Source organism: Sarcophilus harrisii, chromosome 2 (assembly GCF_902635505.1).
Source record: "Sarcophilus harrisii chromosome 2, mSarHar1.11, whole genome shotgun sequence".
Classification (NCBI taxonomy): domain Eukaryota; kingdom Metazoa; phylum Chordata; class Mammalia; order Dasyuromorphia; family Dasyuridae; genus Sarcophilus; species Sarcophilus harrisii.
This window is the reverse complement of record NC_045427.1, coordinates 282,009,524-282,023,231: the sequence shown is the minus strand read 5'-3', so window position 1 is coordinate 282,023,231 and position 13,708 is coordinate 282,009,524. Positions and strand designations below refer to the sequence as shown.

General features: G+C 35.8%; 1 protein-coding gene across 6 annotated transcripts in view; it reads left to right on the top strand.

The window, feature by feature from the left end:
- ITPK1 (inositol-tetrakisphosphate 1-kinase) overlaps positions 1 to 13,708 on the top strand; it is a 328,102-nt gene that overhangs the window by 285,441 nt on the left and 28,953 nt on the right. For all 6 annotated transcript variants that reach the window (XM_031952304.1, XM_031952307.1, XM_031952305.1 and 3 more), the window contains one exon: positions 10,034 to 10,199. In XM_031952304.1, coding sequence (XP_031808164.1) covers positions 10,034 to 10,199 — 166 coding nt within the window. The remainder of the gene's footprint in view (positions 1 to 10,033; positions 10,200 to 13,708) is intronic.

Sequence of the window (13,708 nt, the reverse complement as noted above, 5' to 3'; positions counted from 1 at the left end):
AGTGGTGATTAGATGAAATTGGCTCAAGGATAGGGAGCGAAAACTTTCTAGCATGGGGCTTAATTGTCTCACTGTCTTCTCTGCAGAGCTGTTGTTAGATGTGAAGTTCTATTGTGAATTAAAGGAGTGTTCAGCAGCCATGGGCCTCTCTTCCTGTTCAGAAGCTGCCTGGAGAGCATTCTGAAGAATTGTGGAGGCCTCCACCTTCTAACTTAGTAGAAAGGGCACAGTCTGTTGCTCAAAATCTGTCAGGCATTAGCTGTTTACAGTAGACTCTAGGTACATGTCTCTTGGCCCTCTGTCTGCCTTTTCCCTTCTGGTCCTTTGTTTCTTTTCCTGAGAGGGGTTCAGACTCATTGTGCAGGAAGAGGCAAGGTTTTGGAGGTTTCAGAACCACACAGCAGGTTGAATTTGTTGGCAAGATTACGTCCAGTACTTTTTCTGGGTCTTGTCAAAATATCCTTTATTCTTATAAGTACTTCAGGTGTCTTCAGTTTGATTGGTATGGAAATTCTTTCCATTAATGTGGACAACAGCCCCTCCAATGAAGTTAATGGTAATAAAAGCTAACATTTATATAGAACCTAATATATGTTAGGGCATTGTATGATTAAGCACTTTACAGATATCTTCTCATTTGATACTTGCAACAATACTAGAAAATCACTGCTAGTATTATTATTATCATTTCTGTTTTATAGCTCAGGAAACTGAGACAAGGTTTAAATGACGTGTCCTAGGTCACACAGGTCATGTGTCTTGAGTCTGGATTTGAACTCAGGTCTTCTTAACTTCAGACTTGATGCTGTCTAGCTGTCCCTCATCAAGTTGGTCTGCTGTAGCTAGAAAAATCAAACCTTTTTTATTTGGAGAAGTCCTTAGAAATTACCTAATCCAGCTGTCCCACCTAAGTACCCCCTTCCCATCATTCTAAGAAGTGATTATCTAGCCTCATTTCCAAGATCTCCAGTGATGGAGAACTCATTGCCTTCCTTGGTAATCCATTCCATTGTTGGACAGCACTAATAAGATGAGATGTAACTGGGATAAATGTAAAGCCTTATATTTGGGATTCAAAAAATTACCTTTATAGCCACAGCATGAGGAAGGCTTGGCTAGAGAACATTCCTCTTAAAAAAAAAAAAAGACTTAGAGCTTTTAGTAGACAGCAAGTCAGTGTGGTAGCCTGTAAAACTCGGGAGATGTTAGGTCACTTTAAGAAACCAAAGCATTCTGAACAAGAGAGGTGATCGCATTTCTCTGCTCTGACCTACTCAGACTACATCTGTAGGGTTGTGTTTTGTTCAGGGTGACATGTTTTAGAAAGGACAGTGATGAATTGGAATTTGAGCAATAATAAGTTCAAAATAATGCTAAGGGTTATAGAGGGTATTCTCAATCATGTGCTATTTTGACTAGATGGTTTCTGAGCAACAGTGTGATTCCATGGAAAGAGTGCTTGATTTAGAGTCAGGATCTAGATTAAAATCCAAACTCTTCTGCTTATTATATCCTCTGTGGATTTGTACAAGTCTCTCTTAACCCCTAATTTGAAAAATTAAGAATTCAGTAACATTGAACTTGGGTAATGTCTAAGGCTCCTTCTAACTTTCCTTGAGTCTATGATTCCTTTAAATCTAGAATCCAGAGAAATGTTTGTTAAAATGAGAGCAATTTTTCCTGGAAGGTTTTGTTGTTGTTTTTTTATAAAACCTGAGTATGACTTATTATGGTCTTCTCATTCTCCTCTCCCACCCTCCCATTCCCATGGCCACCTGTCTTGTAAATCTGTTTCATTTTTTTCGTCTTCCTTCTTCCCTCCCCCTCTTTCAAAGGGGATGTCATTTAGGAAGCACCCTATCTTGATATTCATTAATACTCAGTGGTTTAAAGTTTCCATGGAAACCACAGTGTCATTTCTATGTATGGATATATTTTATTCAGAGCTTCCCACTTTGCCTTTTCATTTCTCCTGGGAGTAAATCTTGAGTACAGGACAAGGCACAGTGCCAAAGACTTTGGGGCTTGAGTGTCTGGAACCTTATGAAAAACAGCTTGATGCTATCAGATACATGGGCTGATCCAGAACTAGCATCATTTTATGTTTCCTGAGCTCATAGTGACAGAGGCAGCAGGTTCCAGTGGGAGTGATAATGGTGAAAATGATATTAATTACTAGCATTTATATGGTACTTAAAGGCCTTCAAAATGCTTTTTGTACATTATCTCATTCGATCTCACAATAACCTTGAGAAGTAGATTGCTAAAGGCATTGGATAGCACAGTTGGGGAAACCAAGTCACAGAGAACTTAATTAACTTGTACGTCGTCCCACAACTAGTAAATGTTGTCCCCCAGATATTGACATAATCACTTTTCAATCAATGTTTTTCCCCCCATTGACACCAAGAGAACAGTATTGTTCAAGTATCCTCTTGACACTTAATAACTTTGCCAATCTGGTCAAGTGATTATATCTCTCAGTTCCTCTGTTTTTTCACCTATAAATGAATTAATAATATTTGTATAATGTATCTTAATTGACTGTTGTAAAGAATGTTCTTTAAAAATGTTAAATTTTGAAATACTATCATCAATACTTAGCTTAAGCATAAGAGAGATTTAGGGAACCTCAGCCAGTATTCAGAGATGGTACACATATATTTTTAGCTAATGGTAATGAAATGATTACAGTATTTGTAAGATGGTACTAGGGACAATGGAAAAGAGGTTAGAAGAAGGGAGATTTTAATTCAACATAAGAAATAAGTTAATCAGAAGGCATTATATTAAACATTTGTTTTGTGTCAGGCGCTGTGCTTGATGCTAGATATACAAAAAAAGGCAGCAACACAATCCTTGCCATTGAGGCAAACAATTATATACTTACTAATTAGAGACAGTAGATGGAAAGTAATTCCAAAGGGAAAGTACCAGAAGTTGGAGAGAATAAGAACTAAAAAGGTTTTCTGTGTTGAAGTTGAACTCACAATTCAGTGGGTTGTCTTGCCGTCGTAGTGCTGCACAGATTATTGGGCTGTGAGTCAAGAATACTCTTCCTGAATTCAAATATAGTCCCAAACATTTACTAGGGATGTGACCCCAGGCAAGTCACTTATCCCCTTTGCCTCCATTTCCTCATCTGTAAAATGAACTGGAGAAGGAAATGGCAAACCACTCCAGTATCTTTGTGAACCCAAATGACATCACAAAGATTAAGATATAATTGAAAATTAACTGAAAACAGTAACTAGGAATTAGTGAATATCTTCATTACTAAAGATCTTTTTAGAAGTGATTGGGTAAATTAGTTTTGAGTTTGTATATATATTAAAAGGATTCCCATTTCTTTTTTTTCTAATGAGGGGAATGGTGGGAAGGAAAGAAGATAAGATTTTTGTTCATATAAAAAAATTAATAAAAGGAGTGATTGGATGGCTGCTTGTTTGGGACATGGTAGGAATGAGTTCTTGCTTCAAATAATAGTTAAACTGAGTGTTCTCTGATGTTTTTTCCAATCCTGGGATTTTGATTTTATGCTAAATTGACTAGAATATTTAGCAAGAAGATCTTGCTTGCTGAGTGGTCAAGACCAAAACTCTTGCAACCCTGTAGGCTATAGATTCTTAGAACTAGATATGTTCTTAAACTGTGTACTTAAGGAATGCTGAAGAACACAGTTTTTGTTGTTGTTGTTGTTTTGTTTTGTTTTTTTCTTTTGTAATAATTTAAATATTAAGATTGAGAAAGGGGAATTGGGGCCACAAACTGATATCTGGAACTATCTTAAAAGAATTTGCAGACTTGAACCCATATCCAAGTCAAGGGACAAAGTTTGTTGTAATTGTAATGCCAATTGCAGCGGGCTAAGTTCTAAAAGAAATCAGCAAGGAATCAAGGGAATGGAGATAGAATTACACAAAACTGCATCAGAGCTTCATGTTACTTATTTGCTAATTTTATGGCTTATTAAGTAGGTTTGAGAGGTGATCTATTCACTATTGTCTCAGGAACTCGGTCATTACTGATCAAGAGATTATCTATTTGACAATAGTAATGTTTGCAGGAATATTCTAAGGCCAGAAGACTTGAAATAATTGATAGAACAAGAACACTCTCAGGTCAGAGGGCAGGATTACTAATATATCTAAGGGAAGAAATATTATCACATTCCTAGTCCAGAGGACTTTTATAATCATTGATGGGCAGGTTGTTAGAACAAAAGTACTCTTAGGTCAGATTGTATCATAAATACCTTTTTTTTCCCTTTTGTTGAAAAGGTACCTTCTTATTTTCATATGCGCTATCCAAGCTCTAGATCACGTAGCTTAGAACAGACTGCATATATGCTATCTGTTCAATTGTGAGACACACAAGTCCATCACCTATTGATGATGTCTGTCACACTCTTGACTGAATAAATAAACTGCCATATACTTGTGCTTCTGTAACTTGTAGATTATTCATGCAGTGCCTAGCAAGGATCTTGAATTTTTATAACAACATTTCCCAGAATAGTTGTTAGATTCAATAAGATAATATTTCTTTTTTTTTTAATTTTTTAAATTTTTTATTAAGATATTTCTAAAATGCTTTACATAATGATTAGCAAATAGTAGATACTACATAAATGTTAGCTATTATCATTATTTGTTAATATTAAAATTATAATTAAGTTAAAAATAATGAACATTTATATAGCATTTCAAAGTCTACCAAGTGCTTTATGTACTTTATCTCATTTGAGCTCCTGTAATAACTCTTTAAGTAGTACAATTTATAGGATTCCCCATTTTATAGATAAACTAAATCTCAAGACTGAGAGGTTAAAATTATTAGGCAGGATCACATAGTAAAATGTTGAATGCAGAATTTGAAGCTGGGTCTCCTGACTCCAAATCCAGAGGTTAGGCAAGGAGCATTTAAGTGCTTACTTACTATGGCTCTGACACTTGCTAAGTAGTAGAGTGTACAAAAGGGCAAAAAACAAGGTCCAAGCCTTTAATGAGGCAAATTTGTAAATAATTTTACATAAAAGGCTCTCTGGTAGAATAATAGCTAGCATTTATGGAATGCTTTAAGGTGTGAAAAGTATATTACATATGTTAATTCATTAGATCTACACAACTTCCTAGTTAAGCAGATATTATTATTACTTTCATTTTACTTATTACATATTACTTTCATGTACATATTTACATATTATATATTATTTTCATGTGAATATTTGGAAACAGAAGCACTGAGAGTTTGAGTGAGCCCATTGTCATGTAGTTGGGGTATATCTGAGGCATATCTGACTCCATATCCTGCATTTTGGGTTCCAGCATTTATCACAGTAAATGTTTATTAATATTGGTTAATAATTTTGGTTGTTTTATAGTTTTAACACTTTGTGTTTGGTGGTCATTTTAACATTCAGTGAATTGACAGTGAGTATGTTAGGTCTTTAACTGTACTCCTTCCCTATCTTTAGGGCAATGTTCTTTCTACTGCAGCATACCACCGACTCTATGATGCAGGCCTGATAAGATAAATACCAGTAAATAGCAGTATCCTTACACAGTTTTGCCTTTTTCATATTTGAAAGAAAGTCTATTCCTTTTAGCATGTCAACAGGGGTCCTCAAACTTTTTAAATAGGGGGCCAGTTCACTGTCCCTCAGACTGTTGGAGGGCCCGACTATAGTAAAAACAAAAACTTTGTTTTGTGGGCTTTTAAATAAAGAAACTTCATAGCCCTGGGTGAGGGGGATAATCATCCTCAGCTGCCCCATCTGGTCCGCGGGCCGTAGTTTGAGGACCCCTGTGCTAAGATTTTATTATTTGCTGAAACAGAATCATAGTATGTGGAAGCTGACAGGCATTATTAATCCAGCCACCCCTTGCTTACACAGAAGAAGAAACATAAGGGTCCCAAATCTGGGAGGTTCATTGCCTAAATTTACACAGGGACTGGAGTTCATGCCTCCTAACTTGCAGCATTGGTCTCTTCAGCTTCAGGCTATTTCCATCTACCTATTTCCTGTCACTTCCTAATTATTTCCATCTGCAAACAGTCCTGTTTTATAGTTTAGTTAAAATATCTCAAAAGAGATTATATTAGTCTAGAGACTTTGCTTAAATCTAAACTAAGGTCCATACATAGGCTTAGTGCTTTTTTTTTTGGAGCTGGAGACCCAGGAGAGAAAAGCATAAACATGAGTGTATATGTACTTAAATGCATAATATGTTGGGGGAGACCTGAGGTGGCATGGGGTAGGGTAGCAGCAAAAGCAGGGAATGAGAGAGACAGAGACAGGGAAAAAGGAAATAAAGGGAGTTTTGACCCTCTTTCCTTCTGTGTTTTTTTTTTTTTTGTTTGTTTGTTTGTTTTGTTTTGTTTTTTGTTTTTTGAGTATTTAATTGCTTAGAGCAAGTGTAAAAGAATAGTTTTTCAGAGCTAAACATTTTCTCCTGGTGCCTATTCACTCTCAGTTTATAATGGACAATTGAGAGCAATGAATTTTTGTTCTAGTTCTGTTCCCCACTTTGTGATTCTAGTTTCTAAATTCTAGAACCTACGAGTTTCACTTACTTGCCTATAAAATGGCAACCCAATAAATTGTACTGGATACCTAGGAATTTATATTCTTCATGTTACTCTGCAATTCATAATTGTAAGAGAATTATTGTTCATTCTGTAGTCATTAATAGAAATAGTCTACTGTCTAATGAAACAGATCTGCCAAGATTAAGTCTCAAGGGATTTGGATTTTAAACTGATTTGAGAGTTGCCAGATGTCTTGAAATTAGACTCTTCGGTTCTATTGCTTGTCTCCTTTGTATGATAACAATTTCTATTAGTGTATTGTTCTAGCGTGTTTGACTTTTTTTTTTTTTTTTTTTTTTGCTGGGCTTCCTAACTCTATTCTCTGACTTTAAAATCAGTTCAGGGAGTATTGTGGTGATAGATGAGACCATATGTTGTTTGGTACCAGTAAGTCCTCAGATTTCCTGTTAGATAAAGAAAGCTAGTAGCATTTACTCTAATCTTAAAGTTTATAGAATCACTGGGTGTTTAAACCCAAACATAGAAATTTAGAGTTGAATGGGACCTTAGAATATAGAATGTTATAACTCAAGGGAAAAAATTAGCTAATGGGATTTGTTAGAGCTCAAAAAAACCTCAAAGGTCACTTGGTCTGATTCCTTCTTTATACCAAACCAAATTATCTGTCAAAAGCTGGATTGAATGACACTAAATTTCCAAGCCCCAGATTATTCTCCTGCATCCTACCCTTCCTCCAGGCACATATATTTACATGTGCTTAGGTACATACAGAGAGAAAGCCTGGGTTTTATTTTGCTTTGTTACCATCTGGAGGAGAATCAGGTAAACAAAAAGTGTTGTCTTCGTTACTCTGTGGAAATCAAATACTCATGGTTTTTGAAGAAATATTAAAGTCAGGGAGTCCAGGCCAACAGCAGTACAGTCTAAACATCTGGAGATCCATAGAGCAAGGACTCTCCTTTCCAATGTGGACCTATTACTCTGCAATAAACCGAAGACCAGGAAAACCATTCCATTCAAATTCCCTCCAACAACCTAGTAGATCTTGGCAGAATTAAAAACTTTTGACACATCCCATACACAAATGTTGGAAAAGTTTTGACTGTCAGTCCATCATTGGACAGAGTTTCTCTTTGTCCAAGGAAGGACCAGCCTACTAACTTGATTCCATCACCATGTTCAGTGAAGCCTGGACCATGCCCTGAATCTTATAGTAACTATGCCATTACATATTAGAAGACTAAAGGAAACAGAAAGTATATGAGACAAGTGATTATCATTAAGGTGATGAGGGATTAATGTACCTTCCAGTAAGGATTGAGGGATTCTGGAAGGAAGTGATGATCTACATGTCATACATCACATCCAGAAAAGATCAAGGCATTCTATATCTTTTTATGAGTCTCCTTTCTCTTGCCTCTCTCTGCACTTTGAGGCACGTTGATCAAGTTAACACATCAGAGAAGAAACTATTTCCTGAGGATGATGCAGAAAAGTTTGATCAGAAACTATGGAATTAACAATGACAGTGATTTGGTAGTGAAGGAAGCAGTTCTTCTGTATCATGAGGAAAATATTATGAGTATCCAGTTTGGGCCACTATTGAAATTGTTTATTTCTCTGTTTTTTGGATTCAAATTCTCTGTTTTCTTAACCTCATTTACACTCACTATGGCGAGGTTAGTGGCAGTGCAAAGAGAGGTGTGGGGATCCCCTTCTGGTTGGCATAGGTCCTTCGTGAAAGAATTCACAAACCCAAAATATTGAATGGTGAAAGGGAAGTTTCTTGTTGGATGAGAAGTCAGCTTTTTTAGGAAGACTGACTCGAGTGGCAAAGTCCTATTAGGGAAATGGAGGCTGGCACTAAAAAGAGAATGTCTTCACAGCGGGCAGGAATCCTGGCAGTTATGCCAAAGAGGCATTGGACATTCTGCAAAGAATGAGTGAGCAGAAACCTATTTTATGAGTAGATCTTGGCAGGGGGAGGGGAGAAGGGAACTGGGGGCAGTTTGAGCTGATCAGACCAGAATATCCCAATTGAATGAAATTACTTTGATATAATCAAAATTTTCTATTTTGTAATTAGTAGTGATCTCTAGTTCTTCTTTGGTCATAAATTCCTTCCTCTTCCACAGGTCTGAAAGGCAAACTAATCTATGCTCTTCCAATTTATTTATAATCTCATTCTTTATGCCCAGGTCATGAACCCATTTTGACCTTATCTTGGTGTACAGTGTTAAGTGGGTCAATGCCTAGTTTCTGCCATACTAATTTCCAATTTTCCCAGCAATTTTTGTCAAATAATGCGTTCTTATCCCAAAAGCTGGGGTCTTTGGGTTTGTCAAACACTAGATTATTAAAGTTATTGGCTGTTTGTCCTTTGAACCTAACCTATTCCATTGATCAACTAGTCTATTTCTTAGCCAATACCAGATGGTTTTAGTAACCACTGCTTTATAATATAATTTTAGATCTGGTACAGCTAGGCCACCTTCATTTGATTTTTTTTTTTTCATTAATTCCCTTGAAATTCTTGATCTTTTGTTTTTCCATATGAACTTTGTTGTTATTTTTTCTAGGTCATCAAAATAGTTTTTTGGGAGTCCGATTGGTATAGCACTAAATAAATAGATTAGTTTAGGTAGTATTGTCATCGTTATTATATTTGCTCGCCCAATATAAGAGCATTTAATATTTTTCCAGTTGGTTAGATTATACTTAATTTGTGTGGGAAGTGTTTTGCAGTTTTGCTCATAAAGTTTCTGATTTTCCCTTGGTAGATAGATTCCTAAATATTTTATACAATCAGTAGTTACTTTAAATGGAATTTCTGTTTATAACTCTGTTGGGTTTTGTTAGTGATTTATAAGAATGCTGATGACTTGTGTGGATTTATTTTGTATCCTGCAACTTTGCTAAAGGTGTGGATTGTTGAATGAAATTACTTTGAAGGCTTTTTCAGCCTGAATTTGAATGGGGATCCTACTGTCATTGGGGGGTTCGATTTGCCTTAAAAAGACCCAGCCTGAGAAATATGCTGTCTCATAGATTCTATGGAGCCTAGGAGACCAGGAATCTCCCTTCTTTTACACGTCAAAAGGGGACACAATTTTAGAGTGATAATTTTACATATTAAAGGGAACACAGTTTCACACCCCCGTCAACTATGTCACTGGTGCTCATCTATGCTTTATATAATGTACAGTTCTTAACTCCCTTAATTATAAACTCCTTGAAACCAGTTCTTATGCCATTTTGTAGCCATAATGCCTAGAACATCATATTTACAAATATTATATGTAATAAATATACCATTAAGTTAGTTTTATTATCTAATTCTTTATACTTAAGTGATTAATACCTATTATGCACCTACTGTGTGTCAGGCACTGTACCAAGTACATTACCAATATTTGATGTTTAATAACCACATGTTGAAATAAAGGGGGATGGAGCTGAATTAGTTTTCTTATTTCATCAGATGGCCATCATCTTCAACCAGGAAGGCCTCAGTGCCATCAAGCCCCCTTGTGTGATTCAGAACTTCATCAATCACAATGCTGTCCTGTACAAGGTGTTTGTGGTGGGCGAGTCCTACACTGTGGTACAGAGACCTTCTTTGAAGAACTTTTCTGCGGGAATGTCAGGTAATTTACCTAAAGACTTTTTACTATATTGTCTATTAGGGACTTGGTGTATACATATATATGAATATACTTTAGGAATCAAGCCACTAAAGGTATAGCATCTGTCTTTCTCCTCCATTATTATTCAAATGGTGAGCAAAGAGGATACAAATATGATAATGCTCTGTTCTTGAGCACATGTGAATCAGGATTCATTAATACTACCATGGTTCATAATATACTCATAAGTTCATATTTTGGGGATTTTGGGGAAAGTAGTGACAAGTCAGCAACAATTATTACCAAGTGACTGTCATGTGCCAGACACTATGCTAAGCTCTGGAGATACAAAGAATGGCAAAAATTAATCTCTGTTCTCAAAGAGTTCATGGACTAATGGAGGAGAGAACATGCAAACAGTTTTGTATCAACTCCACATAAACTATATGCAGGATCACTTGAATAATTAGTAAGGGAAAGGCATTAGAACTAAAAGGGATCAGGAAGGATGTGGTATTTTAGCTGGGATTTGAAGAAATCCAGGAGGGAAGAGATGAATATTGATGGAAGACTACCAGAGAAAATGCTTAGGACCAAGAGATTGATTCACTGTTTTGTTCGAGGAACCACAAGGAGTCCAGCACTATTGTGTCTCAAGGGAATGGGGAGGAAGAAGGTATGAAGAAAAACTTTAAAACATTTAGAATTATTCAGAAGTTGATTGGGCTAGCTATTTTTGTTTGCTTTTGTTTTTTTAATTGGCTGTCTGCAAGAAGAGACTGTTCACCATTTGGGAGGACTGTTGTACAGTTTTCTTATTCAAGTATGGTTTGAAGAAAGTGGTGGCTTCTGAGGCTATTATAATTATGGGAATCTTTGATTCTCTGAAGTATTTATTAAGCGGCTGCTATGTGCAGAAAAGTTTGTACTGGACCTTGGGAAAAAATAGAAAGTTCAGGTAAGGTACTCGCTGTCCCTTCTTTCATGGAACTTAAAATCTAAATGGGAAATAAAGTGTAATCACAAGTAATTATGAAACAAACACATCTTATGTTCTGTATATGAATTCTCAGAATGCAAAATAAAATTTTTTATATAAATTCTAAGGAAGAAAATAATGACTGACAAGAGCAGTTAGGGGGCTGGTATCCATAGAAGGCTTTAAACATTAGGTGATATTTAAGTTAGAAACTTCAGCAGGCAACTGTAGGGGAAAGTCCACATCACAAGTATTTGGGATATATAATATCCCAATATATAATTTGGTATAAATAAAGCCTCACAAATCTAGAGCTGAAGGACACTTTACAGAGCGTTAAGTGCCTTGTTTTACAGGTGAAATATTGGAAATTTAGCAAAAAGCTCATAGTTGAATGAATAGATATCATTATCTTCCTTCTGGATTGTAAATTGTCTTAAAAGCAAAAATTGTGTACATGCACAGAGTAGTAATTCAGTCATTGTTAGGTCATACTGATTATGCTCCAAACCTAACCCTAAAAAGAGCAGTTATTACCAGGAGCATTGGGCCCTGCAGTCAGACCTGATTGCTACATACTTAAAAAGTCACTTCACCTCTGTTTGCATCATTTTTCTCATTTATAAAATGAGGATAATAATGGCACCACCCTCTCAGAGTTTTTGTAAGAATTAAATAATATTTGTAAAGCACTTTGTAAACCTTGAAGGTGCTATATAAATACTACATATTGTTGATATTAATGGCCTGAGTGTTGATTGATGAACTAGAACTATATTCCTTTGAGCCATGTGTATAAAAAACAAAATAAAATATTGTACTTTCTGTAGAGACAACTAATTCATCACTTTTAAGGGGAAATCTCTAATCTTTCTACACTTAGATAATATTCTTCTTGCTTTTTGGTTTAACAGATGCATCTTTTTAAGCCCTTTGATTTGATCCCATTGGAACTTCCTGCCCTTGTGTGTACCTTGATTGGTCCCTCCCTCAGATACTTTTAAATTAAGTGCAGCTGTTCTCTACTCCATTTGTTATTCCTCTCCACTGTCCTCTCTTAGGCAATCTTTTCCTGTAGAAACACATACACAGGCCCAGACATCTCACTGATGTGAGATAATCGCCTTCTCTTCACACCTGCTTGAAAGTACTTTTACCAATGCCAGCGCAAGTCTGATTCTCCAGGGCCTGACATTTGAATTAAAAAAAAAAAAAAATGGAAAAATTATGAGAAGATGGGGAAGGGAGGTTACTGAAATTCAAGAGGAAAAAGGGGAAAATTTTATTTCTAGTAGTTTTCCCCTTCCTAAACTTTCACATTTCCAAATATGCCAAACATGATTAATTTATCAGCACAAACATATTCATTCCCTTTTTTTTTTGTATTTCCCAGAGCCATTAACAACGAAGTTATTCTAAGTTTACAAATGGCACTTGGTAATCTAGTGTTTAGTAAACACTATATAAATCATAAAAAGAAAAATAATTTCAACTATCATCATCATCATTATCATCATCATCATTGCAGTAGGAATGATATTAGTAATAGTTGTTATTGCTAACTTCAGAGTCTAGAAGATTTAGGTTTAAGTCCTGCCTTTCATATTTTGACTGTGTGACTCTAGATCCTCTGTTGAGGATATAAGCTGAAGAAAAGGTACCAAGTTCCTTATTGAGTGTTCTCAGTTTTTCTTTCATTCTTCTTCCCCTGTGTATCCTCACAATTCTCCCTTCTCAAAGAAAGTTTTGGTTCTGTTAAGGTCTCAAAATTTACTGAAATTAAGTCTTTCTCCAAAAGTGTCCATTAGAAGTGATAGCTCCCAAAGGAGTTTTGCAGAACAAATGGTACTTCAGAATTGAATGTAATCCTGCATGATTTAAGCCTTAGTTTATTAGGCAAGGTTCTATTTATGCTGGCTCTTTATAGTCTGACACGATTTTTGGTACTAGCCATAACCAAGACCAAGTTAACATAAGTTATATAAAATTGGGAATGAGTTGGCAGGGGGAAGAGACAAATGAACATGATTTTATCCATTTTATATCTGACAAGAGCCCTGTACTAGATACAAGTCAAGAGATTTCATTCTAAGACCAGCACATGGAATCATCTACCTTGAGCATTCTTACCCTTTTTTGGTGTTATGAATTTCTTTAGTCTGATGAAAGCTGTAGGTCTTTCGCAGCATAATATTTTTAGATGTGTAAAAAATCCGTAAGATTACAAAGGAAACTACCTATTGAAATACACTTATCAAGAATAGTTCATGACCTCGCTCACTTTTTCTCACATCATATGAAAATAAGACTTTCAGGAAGGGAAATGACTTTGTCTCTGGTTTTGGATAAAGACAGAGTATCTAGATCAGTGAATACCTTTTGCCAGTCACTTCTCTTTGTAAAATTGGATTATATTTCAGATAACTAAGTTGTGACATTGGTTATAAATTGTAGACTGGCAAAAATTTTTAGTTTTTAAAAACAAAACAAAACTGCGTCTTTGTCACTGGATGTCTTATTAGCTAGCTCTAAATAAACTAATCAGCCAGTT